Below are 22,291 nucleotides of genomic sequence, written 5' to 3' on the forward strand. Positions count from 1 at the left end.
AGTCATTTTTTTTTAACATGACATAACATCATAGTGTCCTTATGCATATTTTGAGCAGTAAACATCTCATGCTGCACCCTTCTAGCTGTGGCCTCTCACTCACGTTTTTTATTTTCCTTACTCGACCTACTGTAACATGCCATACGTTTACAGATGTGACAGTTTTTTCCTTCATCAGTCTAAACTCTCTTGCTCCTCCCAAACTGGGAACCCTCCAGGCGATGAAGCACACAAGCCAGCTCTACTTTTCCACTTCCATGCTCCACCTGCTGGCTGTTCGATCACACCCCACCAATGCCACCATCCCCCCTCCTGACTATCTTACAGTACTACAGTCATCATTAGTCACCCAAAGGAATGTACCATGGACCAGGAATCACTAAACCGCTAAACCACTGGACAAATGACTAGAGGACCTGCAATGTTTCATAAAAGAAGCAAGGTTTAATTTACAGTTTTACTAAATGTACATTTCTTTTTAAAAAGTGTCATTATACACAATAAATACAATACAAAATTAATCTGTAATACTATACTTCAAATTCTCTTACGGTCTTTTTGTACATTATTATTGTTCCTTTTTTTCCATTTCAATGCTTGTGCTGCATTTGTGTTTGAATTGTCCACCAGGCTTAAAAAAAAGATGCCAAAAAAGAAAAACTCACATGGGAGGCAGGGATACAGTGGCAGAAAGATGAAACAGACAGACTAAACGCACAGAAAATCAACAGTTAAAAGCCTAGCCTGCCCCCTGCTGACTTGAAATGCATAAAGTCCTAACCTGGCATCATCAGCAACAGAGGGCGTGTGTGGAGGCGTGGTCTAAAAACAAGAACCAGGAAAATCATGAAATTAGAAGCAACATTTCATTTACATCTTCGCCGTACCCAAAGAGCAGTCAAAAGTAAAACTTTTCAAAATTATTTTCTCAACATGTTTTATTTTAAAATGTACCTGGCAAACGTAGGTTCAGGTTAATTAATTTTGCCAGTTGCAGACAGAGCAGTTGCCTTCTGAGCAATGTAACCGAGTCGGATTTATTTATTGTCTACATAAATGTATTCTTGACACACAGGTGGACTGTCATTTTAGCATGTGCTGTTTGCATCTGTAGGGCAGCATTATCTTTATAATTTAAGATAATCAAATTTAGCGGGTAAAGAAAGACTAAATAAAAGATGTACTCTGATGTTTTACGCTCTGAACCTGGTTGTATTCTCTTCTACCTCTCAGCTGCATGTAGCCAAGTTACAGAAAGCTGTTGACTTCTGATCTGTTTAAACAAGTTGCCTGATGCGTTCACTGGGACATTGTTTAAACCAGGAGATGAGCTGCTATCGATAGAGACTGGTGCTCAGGCCACATGAAAGGAATGTATGACTACTGAATGAGAAAAAGAAAAGATCAAAAGGTGAAAGACGAAAGGTGAAAAGGAAGAAAGAAATAGAGAACAACCTCTGACTATTTCATTTTGTTACTCAAGCTTGGCTGAGAGATCACATACAACACGCCATATCTTCAAGTCTGAAATTCAAAGTCAGTTTTACCTTCCACCACACTCTTTTTACCTTTGGTCTACCTCAGGCTATAAATGACAAAGAAATGTCTGGACAATTCAAATGGACAAAAAAAAAACGCAACACAGCGTGGCAGAATAGTACAGTGATACTGTTTTCACAGTGCCCCTTCCCCTGCCTCCAAATCTGTCTCTTAGTTCTCCCGTCATTCGTGCCTGTGGCTGAGGGGCTGTTATCTGCTTTGAGTCTGGGGCACTAGGCTGCCATTGTGGCCACGGCCACCGACCTGAGGGTGCTGGGCCAAGGCGGAGGACGAGGAAGCGGAGGAGGGTGGGACTGAGGGTCTGTGGGATGAGGCTGCCGAGCCCCCTGGGCGCTGGCTTTGGTGTTGGTGGGACCTGCTGTTACCCCCTTTAATGTGGTGCCCGCGGGCAGAGGGCTCCTGCTGCAGGTTTAGGATGCTGTCGATGGCGCATTGCAGGTGCTCGTTCAGAGAGTCGTCTGGAGGGCTGCCGCTGGAGAAGCTGGCGTTATCCATGTCAGGGGAGTCTGACTTGCAGCGTTTGGCAGGAAGCAAAGAGTCTCGTGTGAAGGAGGACTCCGGAGAGGGAGGCCCAGGGGCATGCTGGTCCATTCTGAATGTCCCCGCTGCCCTATGTCTATTTTTTCCACTCATCCTCTTGTATTTACTTACATCTGTCTCTTGGTCTGCAAGCTCCTCTCCTCTCTCCTTTGCCCCTTCCCGGTCTAAGAGTGGTGGGAGATGGTGGTGTGTGGTTTTGATACCACGGTTAAACACGTCGTCCATTTCGTCCAACCCCTGCATTGCACTCTCTAAATGGCCTGTTTCGTGGCTCGACTCTGTGTGAGTGTGTGAGGCCTCCCTGCCTCTTTTCTCCACCTTCACACTGGCAATGACTGTCCGCTCTGAGGGAGGAGATGAGGCCTTGTGCCTGGGGGGTGACGGTGTGGGTCTGGGGTAGGACAAGCTCTCGTCTCCTCCCCCTGGGACGCCAGGTCTGACCCGGGGACTAATATTTTCCCGGTAGGTTTTCCGAAGGGGGAGACGGCAGGTTGTCTGTGAGGGAGTGGCAGTGGAGGCAGAATTGTGTTTGACCCCACCCACATCGTGGTGATCCAATGTTCCATTCATTTGAGTGGAGGAGGATGATGACGACAATGACCAAGTATGAGAGGAAGAGGTAGAGGAAGATGGGACTGCACTGGGGGGAACATTACCTCTCAGAGGCGGGTTACACTGAGTGGTTGCTATGGTGACTGATGAGGCAGAAGAAGCAGTGCATACGGGGGACTGAGTCCTGATCACTGTAGTAGGAGGATTTGATAAAAGGTGGGACTTTGGGTGTGGTACAGCTTCAAACTGAGGCTGAGTCTGAGGCTGGGATATAGACTGACTGCTCTGCTGAGGTTGAGGTGTGTGCACTGGGTCTAAGGCAGTGTTGTGGACAACCTTACTGAACCCCGTTTGATCCTGCTTGATCTTTAGCTTCAAGCCAATTCGCCTGCGAGCCTCATAGGTCTTCATAGGCGGTTTGCTGGTTCTTTGTGGGAGTGCGTCATCGTCATCAGCTGCTTGAGAGTTGAGGGACGAAGAGGAGAAAGAGGATGATGCTGCTGGAGCCCGACTGAAGGAGGAGCTCTGGCTGGTGGGTTCGGCCACCAGCCTGCCTGCTGAAACTGGCGGTGGGGGACAGCTGCTGGACCAGGACACAGAGGCTCCCCCTCCACCCTGCTTTATTACTAGTTTGGTGGGGGGGAAAGGTGTGGTGGAAGGGGTGGCAGGAGGAGCTGGGGCTGGGGCTGGAGCTGGGGCTGGAGCTGGAGCTGGAGCTGGAGCTGGGGCTGGGGCTGGAGCTGGGGCTGGGGCTGGGGCTGGGGCTGGGGCTGGGGCTGGTGCAGAAACAGGGTTTGGAGCAATGTTTGGAAGAGGGGCTGGGGTAGGAGCTGCAGGTGCTGGAGCAGGGACAGCAGCAGCTACATCTCCACTCACTGAGGTGGGCTCAGCAGCTGATGACTTCTGTTGGGACGAAACCACACTCTCCAACATGCGCGCGTTTGCAACAAACTCCTCTGCAATTAAATAAACATATTTATATTATAAGCACATTAACATACATCTAATTTAGACAAAACCATGTATGACCACAGACAGTGGCAGGGTACCTGGTCTCTCCTTGGCCAAAATCCGGTCCTGACTCAAGGCAATCTTCTCCTCCTGAATGAACATCCGGTCAATCATAACCATCTCTGCTGAGGGGCCCAGTCTCTGCTCAGGTTCAAACACCAAAAACCATCAGTTCAAAATCAATTCAGGACAAAGAAGACAACAAGAAGGCATATGGTGAGAATGCTGGTGTATAAACTTACTTTTGACTCTGCAAAGAGCAGGTGGCGATATTTATCTAGCATGGCCTGGGTCCTTTTCAGCAGATGGCAGGAGACCGTCTCAAATTCATCATCCACTGTGCACAAGAGAACCAAGATGTTCATGAAGATTGTTAAATTTGGAAAAAGGTACTAAACTGTATATGAGCTATACTAGAGGACATGGAGTTTGGTACCTCTTTGATAATCTTGAGAAGAGTTGGCAGTTCCCTGGTAGAGATGGTAAGGCAGCAGTCTGTGCAGTGTGTCCTCAAAAGAGTGGAAAGGAGCACTGTAGTTTGGGTGAAGCACGGAACCCTGCTGTTTCCTTAGTTGTTCCAGCATCCTGCAGTAAGGTGTGTTTAAAAAATACTATTACCAAAAATGGCATTATGACAAAGTTAAAATAAGCCATTAAAATGCATGCGACAGCTACCTGGCTTCTTTGCTTGGCTCTGCACTGAAAGGCATCTTCATTGTTGCGGTCTGTGATGTGAATAAATATAAAAAAACAAGGATTAAACCTTTAGACTGAAGATTAAATATTAAAGACAGTTTTTTCTGACCCCACTAACATACAGGGATACTACTTTACCTGAGTTTGTACAGGAGCTGGGGGCTGTGGAGCAGGCATTTGAGTCAGACTAGCTCCTACGACCTGTATCTGCATTCCACCTGTCCCTAGAGTCATCCCTCCAACTGAGCTGATCACCCCTGGCTTTGGCTGAACCTTAAATCAGAAAGAAGGTTAGACACTGACAAAATACATGAAAGAAAAAAAACAAACAAAAAAACTTCAGCATTGAATGGTGGGAAATGTACAACTAACACACAATGCACAATAACCACCGAGTCCTAGGAGGAATTGCCTTTGTGATGTAACCTACCTGTGCAGGCTGGGTAAGGCTGGCAGGAGTGACAGTCTGATTCACCATGGCTCCAGTTGACCCTTGGGCTCCTGAGAATACCTGTAAGTCACTTGATGCTAAAACAAGAGGAAACAAAACATTACAAAAGGAAATACTTCATGGTGTGTTCAGAGTCCTGCAATTATACATCATTAGTGGTAAATTGTGTCTAACCTGAAGCAGGAGTTTTGACGAGCACTGACGTCGGCTGCAGCACTGAGAGAAGCTGAGCAGGTGTACTAGTGCTAGTTGATGATGCAAGCACCAATTTTTCGACAGGCACATCTTGCTGGGAGCTGAACTGACTGGTGGCTTGAGGCTGAGCAGGTTGCTTGGCCTGCAGCAGGATGTTCTGCTGGACCTGAAAACACATAAGGTAATTTATTTCATACATTTTTGCACACAAGAAATCACAGATGAACCAATTTGGTTTCTTAAAGCCTATTCTGATTCTTGGTTTATACTGATAAGCTGATCACCAATCCAATCACCAGATGGATATGATGTATTTAACCCGGAGTTTATTCAACAGGGTAAAGAGAGCAAATGTATAACTACTATATGTAATATATTACATATAACATACATAATTATATGTAATTTGAACAGTAGAAAACCTTTGCAAGCACATTATGCAGCCCATATATTACATCCTACAACAGCACGAGCTGTGTCAGATTAAAAAACATTACACTGTTTAAGTTCTTAAGAATGAGCAAAACTAGCACATATTTTCACAGCACACATTCACTGGCAAATCACAGTGATTGATCAATTTCAACTGCTGAAGGGTGAACAATTAGCACGTGAAGTCAAAATACACAAGATGATTTTACTTCCAAGACCTCTTGTTGCATGTGAGATGTTTGTGGTGAATAGGGACAATACCTGGTGCAGCTTATCCAGCAGCTGTTTCTGCTGAGGTGAGGGCTGGGAGATGCCCGACAGGGTCTGAATTTGCGCTCCTATTAACTGCAGGTGGTGCTGCTGCTCTGCTGTCAGGCCCTGGATGGGAACCTGGGCTTTGACTACAGGAGTGGCAGAAGTGCTGACAGGAGGAGCAGTAAACTGGTGCTGTGCAGGTGGTGCAGGAGGAGGCTTGGGTGACTGTGACAGAGGAGGCATTTCTTGTTGATAAGGGGCAGGCTGAGAGGCTGGCTGTGGCTGAGGCTGAAGCTGAACTTGAATATGTGCCTGTTGGGGCTGTGTCTGCTGCAGCTGGCCTTGTGAAGCTGTTTGGGGGGACTCTGAGATTTGGTTATGGACAATAAAGAGCGGCGGATGAGATGAGGGTGTGCATGAGCGGGAAGGAGTTTGAGACTGTGGCTGTGGCTGAGAGGGAGGATGCAACTGCTGTTGATGGTGTGGTGACTGGATCTGCTGGCTCAGAGTGAGGGGAGACTGGGAAGGCTGGGGGCTGTCTGCCACTGGGTGTGCTGTGGTGTGAGTGGTCAAGGTCGGTGAGGGGGACATGCCCTGGATCTTCAGCGGCTGCTTAAGTCCACTGGAGGGTACCTGAAGAAGTGGAATCACAACATACATGATATTGACTGCTTAATTTGATTAAAGAACAATTTTTCACCACAGAAGCACATTGGGTACATCATCACGCACAAAAACCACAAAAAGTTCTGCATGCACACAGTATATAGTTAATATCATTCTAGTACATGGTTCAAGATTTGACACTAGATACAAAATAGGGCTGGGCGATTATAATTAGACATTTTATATATATATATATATATATATATATATATATATATATATATATATATATATATATATATAGCAAATGTATATATGGTTATATGTAAAATGCTTCAAATTATATTTAATACAATGATAGTGTTTCACTGTTAAGGACTGCATTATACAAAACTCACATGTAAAACAAAGCTTATTTTGTTGGGGTTTAATCACACTTTTAGTGAAAGTGTTAATTTGCATTAACGTTATCATTAAGTAAAATGATAACATATGTTCATATTATCACAGTTCCACTAAAACAAAATAAATGTACAAAAATATGAAATTATCGCCCAACCCCAATGCAAAAATCACACAAACAAGGGTAAAACAACACCAAACAATACAAAAGCCAAGTGTTAGATTTTAAAATCTACTAGTTGTTGAAGTTAAAGAAGTAGAAGCCCACTGATTGTTTCTAGCATTTGAGGAAGATTAGACATAAAAAGGGAGCAATGATCATTTGGCGAGCCACAAAGAAAAAGATTTCACAAAAGCATCGTCAAGATCTGCGGGCCTGTGATGGTGAAGTAGAAGGTGATCTGAAGACGTCAGGGACTGGGATCAGGGGAGCAAGTAATAATGATTTGGGGGTCATTACACTGGTCAGATTAGGAGTTACAAGGGGTAGTGGCACTGTAGAAACACAAGAGTCTAAATGAAAAGTGCTGGGTTCAGATGTGTGGATTGATCATTGAAAGGTAATGCAGCAGATGAAGGTGAGTTGACTGAAACTGATTTAGCGCAGTGAGTTGATTGAAGTTGATTGAGCAGAGTTTTAGTAAAGAGGTGAACAAGTTGCACTTGGCACCTTGGTAGCTCTTCTATTAAGCGTGAGAATGGTTTTTGTATTCTGTTTCAAAATACATGCGTATTATCAGAATGGATGAAAAACATTCCAAATTAGTTAAACAATCAGCTTAAGTAAAAAATAATAAAATTAAAAAAAGAACTGGTAGTTGATTGCCACTGCATAAAGCTTAATATTAAAAAAGCACAGTGGCTGACATACAATACAAATGGACAACTGGGATGATCATGCCTTTACATATAACAAAGCAATGCTGAGAGACAGAAGCTGCAAGCCAATGCGCAATTTTTGAGCTTAGGAACTGCATAGCAACTGAAAGAGACATGGAAGCAATGACTAATGCAGAAGAGAAGTAAAGAACAGTGATGGGGTAAGTTAAGACCCTAACATTGTGGCGGCAGCAGCAGCAACAAGTGGGTGGGGCTTGACATAAAGGGGCATTTCTACCTGCTTTACCACTGCTGTCATGTGGGAGGGGCCAGGGGAAGGGCTGTGGCTCTGACCCACCCAAGAGTCAGTTAATTGGCTGTCATGGACAGAGGGGGCCGGAGCAGTGATGTTGTTGCTGCTGACGATTACAGACGCTGGTACGCCCACAGAGGGGGTTGACTCATTCTCTGTTTGGTGGTGCTGCTCCTGATAGGAGTAATTTACCATTTCAGGACGAGGGAGGGAAAGAGGAGGGGGATTAGAGGGAAGGGGGAGCAAAATAGTAAACCAAAGAAGTCAGACCAAGTTATCACTCCGTGCAGGTTATTTCTTTTTAACTGTTAACTGTACACAATTGAAGCAAACATGCAAAGGGTGGAACACTGACCTGTTGCAAGAACATCTGCAGAGACTCTTGGCTCAGGATCATACTGGAGCCCTGGTTGGTGAACAGTAACCTTCCTGGACTGTGCTGAGCCTGATGGGGTACCAGCCCCACTGCTGTGACAGAGGAAGAGGTGGACACAGACATGGACGGAGAAGAGCAGGGTACTGTGGTAGCTGTGGACACAGAGGAAGCCGGTTGCATGGCGAGGATAGAGGACTGCGGTACATGCTGCTGAGTGGGATGAGCAGCCTGGTCTGTGGAGCTGCCCAGCACAGTAACACATTCTCCAGGCTGGCCTTGAGCCATGGTTGCTGCTCCTGTGCTGCTGCTGCTGGGGACTCCACCTGGCTGGGGTTGCAGGGCTGGCTGAAGGCTGACTGCAGGACTCAGTCCCTCGACTTGACTTAGCATGGTCAGGGAGTTCTGGATTGGCATGCCCTGTATGACTGTCTGGGCATGACCTGAGACAGTGTGGGTCTGTGTCTGGTTTTGACTCTGAGCCAATGAGACAGGCATCTGAAAGAGGGTGGGTGTGCCCATCTGGCCGGGCTGGAGCTGAATCGGTCCAGAAAGGATGTGGGCAGCTCCAGGGTGGCCCTGTGAAGTCAGCACCTGACCCAAGTTGATGTTCTGGTTTGCAGTTAAAATCTGGTTAGCAATGAGCTGTCCACCAGGACCCTGACTAGTTATGATGTGGCCCCCAGGGTGCTGGGTCAGGATTTGCCCACCTGCTTGTAGCTGTGGCAGGAGAAACTGGTGGTTCTGACCTTGCAGAACTGTCTGAGAGGGAATAACGATGCTGCCAGATTGGTTTAACAAGTGTACACTTAGGGGCTTGCCAGATGGTTGTGCTGCTTGTTGTTTGAATAGGGTTTGTTGAAACTGAGTGCCTTGTGTTGTGGCTTGAGTACTCAGGACAACGTTAGAGCCTGGCTTTCCCGTCAGGAAGGCCACATTCTGAGCAGTAGAAACTGGAATTTGCTGCAGCCCTAGGGCCTTGTGGGCATCGTTTTGCAATGGTTGGGGAGCTGGCTGTGGCTGCTGCTGTTGTTGCTGTTTGAAGAGTTTCGGTTGGATGGCTCCCCCCTGAGGGGGTTTAGGCTGAATGGGTGTTGGTGTGCGCTGGATGATCACGTTCTGCATGATTTGGCCTTGAGTTTGCGTCTGGGGTCCAATTCCTGAACTTAGAGGGGTGCTGCCAAAGCCCAAAAGCCCAGCAGGAGCAGTCATTGTACCGCCACTGCTGCTGTTTGTGCTGCTGACACAAACAGCTGGTCCATTTAAAGCTGGAGATCCCAAAGTGGCTTTGTTACCTTGGATCAGAAGTCCACCCCCTGAGGCTCCAAGCCCCGCCTGAGAGCCAGCACCTGATACCTCTGGCCCAGACTGATGCAGCTGGTAACCACCCATGGCTTTAGCCAGGATTGGCTGCCCAGACTGATTGATAGTCATGACTGTAGGCTGACCCACAACCTGAATCTGTCCAATACCCAAATGTCCAGACTGACTCCCATTAGGAAGAGCTTGGAGACTTGAAATGGGTTGAAGCGTCACATTTCCCAGGCCCACAGGCTGCATAAATGGCTGAACACTAATGGCCTTGTTCATGACCTGGGATTGGAGTTGAAGGCCCTGCTGAGCAAGCACTGACCCCAGCATGTCAGCAGTGGCATTGGGAGGAGTAGCAGTGGTGCTTGGAGCTGACCCAGGGAATATTGCTGCTGCTCCCCCAACACCGACACCTATGCCTACACCAACAGCAGTGCCTCCAGCCCCAGAGAGGCCGGCATCAGGTAGTGTCTGAACCACCTGCGTAAGCCCTGGAATTCCAAAGGAGCCCAGGTCCAGCTCAGCCTCTGCCTCTTGTAAGCTTTGCTCTGTGATGTTGGCTTCAGCCAAGCTCTGCTGCAGAATGTCACATGGCTCGTGATTTGTCCCAATGCCATTGCTCCCACCTTCACCACCTGGGGATCCCCCCAAGATGTCATCATCCTCCAGGAAGTCCAGGTCAACACTGACTCTGGGCAGACCTGCTGGCTCATTTGCCGACAGCTGGACTGCAGGCTGGACCTCTGGAACATGGCCCTTAAAAGGAAAGGAGAGGAAGGAAAGAGGACAGAAGTGAAGCCAGTTGATGGATCAATTTTGATGACTAGATGTGGTGGCGAAGAGTGTAACTGAGTTAACACAGAAATGCAAACTCGAAAACCCCACAAAAACCTCTTGTCAGATTGCAGCAAATCAAAGCTGGTAGAGTGTAGATATGTTAGTGGAAGGGAGGGTATTCAGAGATGCATGCTACATAGATGGATAGAAAACAGAAGGAAGAGGATTGGGGGATTTTACTCACCCCAGTGGTAGAGAAGAACGAGCTGGAGGGGTCACTCGAACCATCCAAAAGGTCGTCAGTGTCCAACTACAGACACACCCACCAAGGATAGGACAGACAGAAACCAAAGGCACCCAAACCAGCAGGCAAAAGCCACAAGGACAGAGAAACATACAGACCATCAAACAGAGGAGGAGGGCAAGGAAAGGACAGAACACAGTCGAGAAAACCCAGATTGTAAAGAACCAGTGAAAAGATAAGCGAGAGAGGGGCAAAATGATAGGAATAACACAGAGTTGGGAAGTGTTAGTATTAGCATTTCTCATTTTGTGAATTAGCCTAATAGAAAGGGAAGGCTGGCTGAAATCACGATAGTGATTTCAAAAGCAAAGACAACCATTAAGCAAAGGAAGCAGTCGAGTAAAAATAAATGAAAGCAGTGAGGGAAGTGGGTTTCAGAGTGCATCAGTGTGTCATCGGAAAGTGACTTTAGTACAGTCATGCGAGCCCCAACTAACAAAAACGCACAATTAAAACTCATCACATCAATTACAAACCCATTATTTTGTAACTCAAGCCTAACATTTCACTTCTTTTCTCTCATACTCACATGGGTCTCAGATCCATGAAGAAAGTCATTGAGAGCTTCTGGGTCACTGCGGGAGAAAACAATGTGATTCACAATAGCACAAGACCACACAAAAAAGATGGCTATAAAAATAATCTTGCACTGTGTCAGCTATGACTTACCAAATTACATCTAGAAGGCACCTGCCGTCTTCATCATCCATGACAACTGTTAAAGATAAAAAGGGTTTTAAAGTCCATTGATGATTTATTTCATTATCAATACACTATTCATTAAAAGTCTAAAAATAAATAACCCTTCCTCAAATTAATGATATTTTCAACTTTGTTTCTTTGTTATTATAGCACCACCACATTGTGCGATATTCTAGCTCCATGTTCAGTGCTTTGGTTGTTTAGTTGTACAGTGAGGTCTGAGTGAGTTAACCACAGCTATTGATGATGAAAAACTGCAAACCTTTTTTAAAATGTTCCTCTGCCTCAGTGAGTGATACATTAAAAATAATGTTAGTCAAAAATTCAAAATTAAGATTCTTTGAGCAAACTCAAACACTATTTTAGCCTGACCTGTCCTTAACCTCTTTCTGTTGTCTGTGTTTATGCTGTACTACACACTGTGCTTTACAGAACTACAAAAAAACACCCACCATGTTTATATCTTGATTTTTATTATTACTTTAGACTTTTTAACATATCAGAGAAGACTAAGTTATGTTCAAAATTACTTTTAATTAAGCTTTTTAACAACTCCTGGATATGGGTCCTATATGGTCGTTTTACTGCAACGCAAGTCCTTAAACCAGCTTCAAACTAAGATGTTTTTGCTATTGTTATAAAATATTAATAGTTTTTTATTTACTAATTGTCCTTACAAATATTTTACCTAATGTACATTAGTCTGGAACTTTTTTGTTTAAAATCTATGCCAAGTGAAGATTTTTTTATCCCTTAATCCATGTTTTTCACATTCAAATTATAGTAATGAAAGTAATGACTCAAAACATTACATCACTTATTGCTGCCAGACATCTTTAGCGCTTGCTGTGGGTCTTGAGAGAATAATGCAAGCACAGAGGCAACTATGAAAGGTTGGTTGACTTCAACGACTACATTAATGACAACATTAAAATGTTACTGTTAATTGTTAAAATAAGGCTACCTTTAATAAACATTTTACATTTTAACATATAGGATACATACACCTTCGTTATCAGTTGTAACATGTCATGTTTTCAAATATAAAGGCTACTCAATAACAATAAAACTTATGCTGTTATGAACATGTCAGGAGATCAAGCACCAGTTGTGTTTGCTACACACCAAGAAACAGCGGATGGCAATAGACAACAAACTGAAAACGCGCGGTTTTCACGCAGCCTGGAAAGATTTCCGATGCGGGTTCTCACTGAATTTACTACAAGTCTCAACAACTGTGCATAGCACTACCAAAACGACTAAGACAACAGGTCACCAAAATTTCCTCTCACACATATAACCGTGGTTGTGAGGGGAATGTATCCCTGGTTGCCGCTTTGAAAAGGCAGCGGATCGTAGCCATTACTCGGTCAGAGCAGAGCCAGTACGCAGGATATGAATGGGGACACTGGAAGCGGCTTGCTACATGCTAGCTGTGTTTTTAAAGAGCTTTGCATGCACATTTTGCCGATTCGTTACAATACACAGTATTTAACAGCTACGCGACTGACTTAAAACTCTAATCTAATAAAACGTTAGATTTTTAAAAACACCATTACACCTCTACTTCCAGCATTTGAATGCATCTGGGTTACATTTCGTTAGCCTAGCTGGCTAGCCTGCTAAGCCAACCAGCTATCAACAATATTCAGACGTACAGCTAGCTTGAGCCTTTGACATTCAAAACAAACCACGGAGGGGCACAATTTTAACACTCATACTGTACAGCGGCACTTTGATCTAACCGAGACAACGCAGTATTGTTTACTTAGAAGAGTAAACGCAATTGCGTAGCGAGCTATCTATCTCTCCTTGCAAGCAAAATATGAGTTAATGTTGGAATACTCTTGGATGAGGGGGGTATGCTTGGGAATTCGGTGGAAAATGACTATGTTTGCCGGGCCGTGCAGCAGTGTGGCGTTTCGATTTCGGTAGCCGTGCAGTTCGCGTCTTCGCTGCAGAACACGAATATTGCAGCTTTGTTACAGTTTTTCGGATTAATACAGAAAATGCTACATTGTAACAAACTCACCCGAGACGATAGAGGTGCAGGCAGCGCGGGGTCTCCAGGACAGCCTCGCACGGGCTGCTGTAAAGGACCCAACTAGAGGCAGGAAACAGGAGACTTCCGTTTTGCCTGATTGAAATATGAGCCTCGTACCCTACTGCGTTTATCGCTTGTGGTTTCTTGGAGGTTGAAGTTTAAGAATCAAACAAGGAAGCTCTAATGTGGACAAACCAGTCCCCTCTCTTAAAACCATTAATAAAGGGAAGGGTTGGTAACCAGAGCCTTCTCTATTAATGTATAGGCTGTATCTACCCCATACAAAGAGTTTTCTACTCGTTTTGGTTTATTGCTTTGTATTTTTATTTTATTGTTTTGTCCTGAGTTTGATCTGTCTTTATATTCTCGTTTAATGCCTTGTGTATCATTTTCTTGTGTTGTGCTTCAGTTCAAGCACCTCTACTATGGAGCCAGGTTCCAATTTGGGTTCATGAATCAGACAACGTCCCCCCTTGTAAGGCAAGACTTTTCTGTTTGATAAAACTTTTAGTTAGGGCAGGATTTGGCAAAACTTACATCATCATTAAATAATATTTAATATTTTTATTTTGTTGGTTTTATTGTGATTGTGCTTTATCATGTGTTTTTATAATGTGCCTTCTGAATTTTACTGTGTATTTTATCATGCTCCTTTTGTATTTTTTTTCCAGTTTCTTGGGATGATGCCATTTGATGATGTTGCCTTTTAAATGAAACTTGATTGATCAGGTCTTACTTGGCGCGTCCCTAATCACTATAAAAAAAAAATTTCAAGACAATTATTATCGGAGAGGAGTCTTGTGCACAAACTGAAAACGTTTCAAAATAGCTATGGAGACAAACATGTACATGTGGCTTTCTCAAACATCAACACAATTTCCAGTTTGGGACATTTGGGGAATTTCCATCATCTATCAAGCTAATGCCATGCTGAAAACCATCCAAAGTATTTGCTGGGATCTGGAACAACATAATCTGGCCATATAGGGAGATTTTTAGACAGTAGGTTATGACTTGTATGATTGTGCGTATCCTCTATAACCTCTATAGTGATGATATGTTTTAGGAGCTTTAGAAGCCTACCCTATGGCAGATGTTTACTGACTAAATGCAAGTCATCTTAAATGCTTAGTGAGGTTTGAGTGCTGATTTATAGTTTATTTTGCCTCAGTGTGAGTGATGTTATATTTTTATACACAATTAACAATAATGTTATAGTCAAAAATTAAAATGACATTTGCTAGATTGTTTAAGCAAAGCTCTGTGTAATATCATTATTACACTGTTTTTGCCTGAATTGTCTGAATTGCCTTAACTGAGGAAATAAACTTATTTGGGTTGCTGTGCTGTGCTAGACAGAACTACAAACATGCACTCAAAATCTTAATATATTGCTTGCTCAGATTGTAACTCTTTTCAACGTAACACAGAGTTAAGTTATGTTTAAATAACTTTTAATTAAGCTTCTTAACTACTCCTGGATATTGGGTAGGCTACACGGTTTGTTAACTGCAACGCTTTAAGTCTTTAGCAGCTTCAAACTATGTAATAACTTTTATTTACTACTCATCCTTACAAATTCCACCACAGACCAAATATGACTCAGAACATTATTGCTGACATTCATTTCTGGACCTTGCTGTGGGTCTTGTTGTGAGAACACAGCAAGCACAGAGGCAGCTATGAAAGGTTGCTTGACTTCAACAACTACATAAACAATTATGATTTAAATATATGGCTTCTTTAAATAAACATTTTACAGTTGACATTTTAACACGTATAGCCGTCTTTGTTATCAGTTGTAACATTTACTGACTAAATTCAAGGCTTACATAGGTACGATCACGATTTCTGTTCTCTTTCAGAGCAGGACAATATCTGTGCGTCTCAGATGGCTCAGTGACAGCCTATTGCGAGCCTTATATTTAAGAAATAGGGAATAGGTAAGTATAGTAAGTCTCAGAAAGTGTATGTTTAAGTATATGTAACAGCCTGCAGGGGAAATGTTGACAGGGACAGATGTATGGGCTACATTTCATTCTCTTTTTTATTTAACTTCTTTACATATTTTGTGCATAAAACCTACAGTATCATACACTGAATTATAAAGAGATCAGAGACAATTACATCAAAATACCAAATAATTTATTTGCAGCAGAGTAAATAAGAATCCTTAGAGAAAATAAAGACCTCTTACTCTACTTCTACAACTTTCTTTACATAATTTACTTATATGAATAATCATTAGCCTACATGAAATATAGCCTTTAGCTTAACAAGACAAATAAATGCACAGCAAGAAGGATTATTTGAACTTCTGTGTCAACTTTGTCTGTGCTCTCTGGGTGTATCAGCTCCAGTTTCCTTCCACAGGCCAAAGGCATGCAGGGTTAGGTTAATAGGCTAATGATTGTCTAACCGGTCAGGGATGGGCTCCAGCACCTCGCAACCTTTAAGGGTGGTACATCAAACGGATGCATGTAGGTCTGGTTAGATGTTCATTAGAGGGGATATTTTTGTGGTTCATTCAGATGTGGCATTTATGCATTGCTTCATAAATTAGATAATCAAGTAAAAGCAGCAGCTCACAACAAAACCAGCATCATTATTTTGTAGATACATTTATCACACAGTGCCTTCAAGTGTTAAGAAATAAAACAAACAAATGATATAGGCCTAACAGAGAAGTTGTTGTTTGACAGTATAATAAATGAATGGTGTTTATCATCGTAATTTACACCATAGTGTGGATAACATTTGGCTGTTATATCACAGTTAGGTAGTTAATTAAACCCCAATCAGTTTTCAACATTTAGGTCGTTTGGTGTCCGAACCACTTCTGATTCGACAGCATCAAAAGAAATGCTCATGTGACTGACACTCTGATAGGGGGAAAAGAAAAAAACAACAAACATTTATCAGTAGGTAGGCTACAATGTAATTATTGTCTATGTAAATGAAAGAAAGAGTCCTATAATAAACAATCCAACCAAAAACAAATAGTCAAAAAGGGGGTCAAAAAGGGGGTCCTAATGGAGCAAAAAGGCCACAGAAGAGAAAACAAGAAAACCTCATTTAGGCGCGGCATACAGGGGGAAATTTGTTAAAACAGCAATTGCCTGGCTATATCTAAACATGTCTTTCTTTCAAGTGTACTAGACTTCACCATTTTTCTCTCTCTAATGTCTATATTGAGGTGGATGTTATGCTTGGGGAAGACGGATGTTGGAGCTTACGAAGAGTACCTGAACGCAGCAGTAGTGGTTCCCCTGCTCCGGTGTCACGTGACAAAGGTGCTGTGACAAGACAAACCAACCAAAATCGCTGCTTCGCTGTTAGCACTGGTTAGCAAGTTTGTTGACTTTCGCATTTCTTCGTTTCTCCTGAAAAATCGGACCAGTGACACGAAAAATGGACAACAGTGGCAAAGAAAAGGAAGCAATGGCTTTGGTGGCCGAGGCTGAAAAGAAAATGAAGTCGTCGCAGTCGTTTTTCGGGGCGCTGTTTGGGTGAGTATGTCAGCTAGCTACTATTAAGCTAATTTTGTCAAGCTACGGGCCAAATAAGCGGAAGGTAACGTTAGCTAGTTGACCAGTAACCACCATATCTTAAGGCAGGATAAAAGTCAATTCTTGATTTTATTCCTCACTGATTCACTGTATCTAGGTTTACCTTAAGTTATTATGGTTAACGATGTTAACTCAGCTATTTATGTAGCTGTATCTCCCTTCAGGTCACTGCTGATCACGTATCTGAGAATAATTAACGGTAACGTCTAAAATATAGCTGTGTGCAGCAGTAAACGAGGCTGAAGTACACAATGCCAATTTCTGCAATGTCTGTTTAAGGATTTCTTTATTATATCAGGTGCTGACGATGTTGTAATCTACGATAAAGTCGTTAAACATTTCAAGTGATTCACACCTAACAATGCAAGGATAGTGAATATTAGCCTCGGTGTTGCAGCTGTAGCGCGACCTACTGGGGGAAATGTACAAGGTCACTCAGTTGGTAGGTGCAAATCACATGTCGAGCACATTGTTTAATCATAATAGCACAATGGATCGGGTTAGATGATAAGTAAAATAAACCCCCATCAATCAGTACAGCTAAGAAGTGGGTATCTGACCCAGAAATGTACATACATGCCCAGAGCAACCATATGAGTATGAAATGCAGTAGGAGTTTATGTCAGATTCTGGTAAAGCTTGAAGATGCAAGTGTCCATATAATTGGATTTGGTAATATGATTATTATTATTATTATTATTATTATTATCATGGTATTAGTAAACCTATTTTCTGAAATCAGTATATTCAGCACAATATGGCTCATTCATTAAGTAGAACTTGGTGTTGCAATCCCTGAAGATTCAACACTTTAGCAGCATGATGTCGGTGCTGGATATGACCACTAGGTGGAGCCACCTTTGCGATACATGATCAGTTGTGAACCTCTACCGTCATTGGGTGTTACAGCCTATTATGACAAGAAACCTGTGTTAAATACATTTTATTTTAAAAAACATAAAAAATAAATGATACCCTCAAGCAAAAGTCTGTATAAGGCTTGTTTAACTAAACAAATTTGCTGTCACACAGGAGTTCTTCAAAAATGGAAGAGGCCTGTGACTTGTATGTGAGGGCAGCCAACATGTACAAAATGGCCAAAAATTGGTGTGGTAAGAATAATAACTACAGGTTGAATAAACAAGTTTAATGATTGCCAAAAAGACTTTTAATTCTTTAACATGCAACATTTTGTTTTCAGCTGCAGGAAATGCATTTTCCCAAGCTGCTCGCCTTCACCTCCAGATGCAGAGCAAACACGATGCAGCAACTAACTTCATAGATGCTGGAAATGCCTTCAAAAAAGCAGATCCACAGGGTAATCTGGTTGCTTCTAATCTTTGTTGGTCTTGGAAAGTTTATTGTTCTTTTGATGTGAATTCACTTTAAATACTTACATTGAAGTGGCCTTAGAACATGTCATGTTGGGCTAGGCAACATGGCCAAAAATGTTATCACAAAATAGAACATTTCATATTATTCGATATTGATAATTATGATAAATGTCAAATCATTATTTCTTAAGTAAGTATTTCTTAATAAGTTCAAAGGCTCATTTTTGCCCATGAATGAACTTAAACTATACTTTATGGTTAGAACGTGACAAACTCTTGATGCCAAATAGTAGATCACCTCACGTATCTGAGATAGAATATTTAAAACAATTATGATAAAATCTTTTTTTTTAAATATATAATTAGTAAATCTTTTTTCAGTCCCTTTTCCTCAACAAAATAAACATCTTAATAGAAAAATCAATTGCTAATTCGTTCGTGATTCTAATGAATTAAATATTTATTGACGATATATTGAACATTTGTCATATTGTTATTGAGGAAGATTATATTGCTATAATTATCAGTATTGTTTTATTTCCCAGCCCTAATGTCTAATTGTTTTTGTCAACAGAGGCCATAAACTGCCTAAACCGAGCTATTGAGATATACACTGATATGGTGAGTTTATGGACAGGGAACACTTTTTAGTTCCTTTTTTTGTTTTGCATCTGATTTACTTATGTGACACTGTTTTGTTTGTTGTTGTTGTTTTGTAGGGGCGCTTCACCATTGCAGCCAAACATCACATCACCATTGCTGAAATATATGAGACAGAGCTGGTGGACATTGACAAGGTCAGGTGAAAGATCTGTGTTTCATGTTTATTATGTTATCCCACGGCAGATTCTTACATAAGAAAACTTTATTTACGCCTTATGTCCAATTTCCATTCCAGGCCATTGCTCATTATGAACAGGCAGCAGATTATTACAAAGGTGAAGAATCCACCAGGTAACTTATATTTTTATATTATCAGGATTTTCTCTTGTTTGCTTTTGGTGTGGGATGTTTTAAGGGCTTGTTTGTTTTTTGGGGGGCTGTTTCTGATGAATGCAATATTTTCATTTTACATATTTGTTTTATGATTGACTGAGACGTTCCTTGATTTTCGTTTACAGTTCAGCAAACAAGTGCCTTCTCAAAGTAGCGACCTACGCAGCTCAGCTGGAGCAGTACCCAAAAGCGATTGAGATCTATGAACAGGTGAAATAACGCCTACCAGCCTTTATCTAAAAATGTTATCAGTAGCTTTAGGGTGTGTAGTAACAGAACAAACAAATTATACTTTTGAAATTTAGGTCGGAACTCATGCAATGGACAGTACGCTCCTGAAATACAGTGCCAAGGATCACTTCTTCAAGGCAGCGCTCTGTCACTTCTGCGTAGACATGCTGAATGCAAAAGTAAGCCATAACGCAGAACTTGTCTATGTACACAATGTGAAACACTAGCCACTGTCCTAATATTTATCCCTTTGTCACCCAGCTTGCTGTGCAGAAGTACGAAGAAATGTTTCCCGCCTTTTCAGACTCTCGAGAATGCAAGCTGTTGAAGGTAGGCGTGCCCATTGCGCACATTATGTTAGTTGTATATGGTTTTGATACAGGTATTGGCCCAACATTAGTTACTCATAATGGGCTGCAAAACCAAAATACTCATACCAGCACACATATAATAAAGGTTTTATTAAAATGTTCTTGATGTCAATTTACCGACACTTTGATTTACAAAATATATTTTACAGAATTTAAGTAAACTAAACCTTACAACTACCTTCTGCTTCTTTGTGCTCTGGTCTCCAAACCAGGGACCGGAGTTGTAAATTAGTCATGACTAGAAATCTGTTTGCATGACATCTACTTTCTATATTTTAAAAAGCAATGTCCCATGTGTTTGTCCCTGTCAAATAAACAAGAAATGAATAAAAGTTGACCTTGCTTATGTGCTAGTAATCGGGAGGAAAAAAAGTTAAACTGTAATTAACTTCATGCAAAATGTTCCTCAACAAGATTTCGCCCTCCCCAGCATCACAACAAAATCACCAGTCAGCTAGGCTGTTATTAGTCCATGTAATAGACGACGTCGAAATAAAAATTTGTCGACGTGAATAGATCGTTGCATAGATGCCGTTTAAGGGAGAGAGCAATCTTCATATTAGGAAAATTTCTGGTTGTTTATTTCTAACGGCAATGCACTACAGGAAGCGCTCGGGGCAGTATCACTTCCACTTCCACCAACAATTCTGATTAGTGTAAGAACGTCATGCTTGTGTTTTTAAAAAACTGTGGAAGTAGTAATAAATTTTGATAAATTTTCGAGCATGCAGACATCGAGTATATAGCCTGTTGTTTTGGCATCTCAGTTGTGTCACAAATACTTTCACCCCCAGGTGTGTTCTTGTCTGTGGGCAGCCTAATTTAAAAGAAATGTGTTGTGGTTTTTTTAATCCAACCAGAAACTTCTAGATGCATATGAAGAACAGAATGTGGAAGCCTATACTGACTCGGTGAGTGGACAGTTTTCTTTCAGCAGAATAAAGACATGTAGCTACGGTTCTTGCTCTGAGTTATTTGAAGTTTCTGCAGCAGTATGTAGTGGTCTTCCTTATAAATCAGTTTAAATCAGAATGTGTCCGTTTGAACTGTCTCGCTCCTGAAAAATTAATATCTGTTTCTTGACAAAAACTCTTCATGTCATCTAGCGTTTTGTGTGTGTTTGAAAAACAAACATAGAATGTTTAAATGCATCACATTACTACTCATTTCTCAGGTGAAGGAATACGACACCATTTCACGGTTGGACCAATGGCTCACCACCATGCTTCTCCGCATCAAGAAAACCATACAGGACGATGAGAGTGACCTTCGCTGACTTCCTTCTGTGTTCGTCTTCAAGCCGACAACAACCGACTTGCGTCCTTGTTTTGCCTTGAGCCTCTCACTTCCATTCTAGCAGCGGTCTTTTGTTCTGACCATGAACCCTCATTTTCCTTCAAAGATGGAATGTTTCTTTCCTACCCTCTGCGGTATTATTTTCTTGCCTTTTTAATCCACAATGCTCCAAAAATTGTCTTTAGAGGATAAACACTATTTCCCTGAGTGCCCATTGCACACATTATGTTAGTTGTATATTGTTTAGATAAAGGTATTAGCCCAACATTAGTTATTCATAAATGGGCTGTAATACCAAAACACTCGTACCAGCACATTGATATAATAAAGATTTTATTAAAATGTTCTTGTTATAAAATGGATGAGAGGATGTCAATATACCAACACTTCGATTTACAAAATATATTTTCGAGAATTTAAATAAACTCAACTGACCAAAATGCCAATATATGTAAAAGCACACACAGGTTTTTGGTGCTTTTGTGAGTATTGTAGGTCATATCAGGGCACCTCTAATTAAACAGCACTTCATCTCGGCTGCAGAGCTCCTCTCCAAGCAGAGAGGCCAAGGGTTTCTGAGGTTAATCCACTGCAAATACCCACTCTGCCTTATACTGGGAAATTCTCAGGATGTGAACAGCTAGATTTGATGAAAAAATAATAATTAATCATACTTTTAGGAACTTTTTCAATTAATTTGCTAGTTGTTTGTTTTTTTTAAATTTCCATTGAAAGTGCTTTAATCCATAAAAGAAGGTGAAAGAAGCTCACCACCTTTGTGAACATTTGCATGGTTTGGTATGGCTGAGAGTAGTAGCGCAGCCGTTTCCCACTGTATAGGAGTTATTCCTGAAGTGTGTTTTTTTTGTTTTTTTTGTGATTGTCTGATTTGTGTTCTTTTTCTGTCATAACTAATCAGGCTGAAAAAAATGGCCTGCACGAAATGCAATACATTGAAGAAAAAGGAGCTTTACTGATCTGAACACTGTGCTCATGTGCCCTCCTAATGATGTTGTCAATAGACAATTGGTCTTAAATCATTTGTATATCAGTGATGTTTTCTGTCGAACATTTAAATAAACCTGTCGCAGACACACAGCATCCTGGACGAGGCCTGTACCCGCATGCTCCCCTGTGTGAAGTGATCACCT

The 22,291-nt window shown here is 41.9% G+C and overlaps 2 protein-coding genes across 5 annotated transcripts; one reads left to right on the forward strand and one right to left on the reverse strand.

Annotated features, from left to right (window-relative positions):
* Positions 1-419: 419 nt before the first annotated feature.
* bicra (BRD4 interacting chromatin remodeling complex associated protein) lies at positions 420-13,408 on the reverse strand. Of its 4 annotated transcripts, none has more exons than XM_038692964.1 (15): positions 13,332-13,408; positions 11,267-11,312; positions 11,127-11,172; positions 10,538-10,603; positions 8,188-10,272; positions 7,818-8,006; positions 5,699-6,325; positions 4,985-5,171; positions 4,790-4,887; positions 4,498-4,632; positions 4,339-4,388; positions 4,100-4,248; positions 3,906-4,000; positions 3,702-3,807; positions 420-3,608 (listed from the first exon to the last, which is right to left on the reverse strand). In XM_038692964.1, the coding sequence occupies exons 2-15, from the start codon at positions 11,305-11,307 to the stop codon at positions 1,750-1,752; spliced, it is 5,733 nt and encodes a 1,910-aa protein (XP_038548892.1). In that variant the 5' UTR covers positions 11,308-11,312; positions 13,332-13,408; the 3' UTR covers positions 420-1,749. The 4 variants fall into 4 exon arrangements, with proteins under 4 accessions (XP_038548892.1, XP_038548893.1, XP_038548894.1 ...); XM_038692965.1 differs by having other exon boundaries at positions 3,702-3,804; positions 13,332-13,407; XM_038692966.1 differs by lacking the exon at positions 10,538-10,603 and having other exon boundaries at positions 13,332-13,407.
* Positions 13,409-16,632: 3,224 nt separating this feature from the next.
* Positions 16,633-22,241, forward strand: napab (N-ethylmaleimide-sensitive factor attachment protein, alpha b). The gene is made up of 11 exons (XM_038692975.1): positions 16,633-16,852; positions 17,945-18,024; positions 18,114-18,230; positions 18,821-18,867; positions 18,966-19,043; positions 19,145-19,200; positions 19,368-19,452; positions 19,548-19,652; positions 19,735-19,803; positions 20,705-20,755; positions 21,019-22,241. Exons 1-11 carry the CDS (start codon positions 16,755-16,757, stop codon positions 21,118-21,120), a joined length of 888 nt encoding a protein of 295 aa, XP_038548903.1. The 5' UTR covers positions 16,633-16,754; the 3' UTR covers positions 21,121-22,241.
* Positions 22,242-22,291: the final 50 nt, after the last annotated feature.

This window comes from Micropterus salmoides, unplaced genomic scaffold, assembly GCF_014851395.1.
Source record: "Micropterus salmoides isolate LMB-PRFRI ecotype aquatic unplaced genomic scaffold, ASM1485139v1 Ms_hic_scaffold_3, whole genome shotgun sequence".
NCBI lineage: Eukaryota > Metazoa > Chordata > Actinopteri > Centrarchiformes > Centrarchidae > Micropterus > Micropterus salmoides.

What these genes read in the sequence shown, in the direction of transcription:
- bicra (XM_038692964.1), bottom strand. Translation starts at nt 11,307, where the DNA reads ATGGATGATGAAGACGGCAGGTGCCTTCTAGATGTAATTTG. An exon ending in CGTTCTTCTCTACCACTGGG is followed by an intron (nt 10,273 to 10,537) that starts GTGAGTAAAATC and finishes TTTCCTTTTAAG; the next exon opens with GGCCATGTTCCAGAGGTCCA. An exon ending in CAGCTCCTGTACAAACTCAG is followed by an intron (nt 4,389 to 4,497) that starts GTAAAGTAGTAT and finishes TTCACATCACAG; the next exon opens with ACCGCAACAATGAAGATGCC.
- napab (XM_038692975.1), top strand. Translation starts at nt 16,755, where the DNA reads ATGGACAACAGTGGCAAAGAAAAGGAAGCAATGGCTTTGGTGGCCGAG. An exon ending in TTGAGATATACACTGATATG is followed by an intron (nt 18,868 to 18,965) that starts GTGAGTTTATGG and finishes GTTGTTTTGTAG; the next exon opens with GGGCGCTTCACCATTGCAGC. An exon ending in GAGAATGCAAGCTGTTGAAG is followed by an intron (nt 19,804 to 20,704) that starts GTAGGCGTGCCC and finishes TAATCCAACCAG; the next exon opens with AAACTTCTAGATGCATATGA.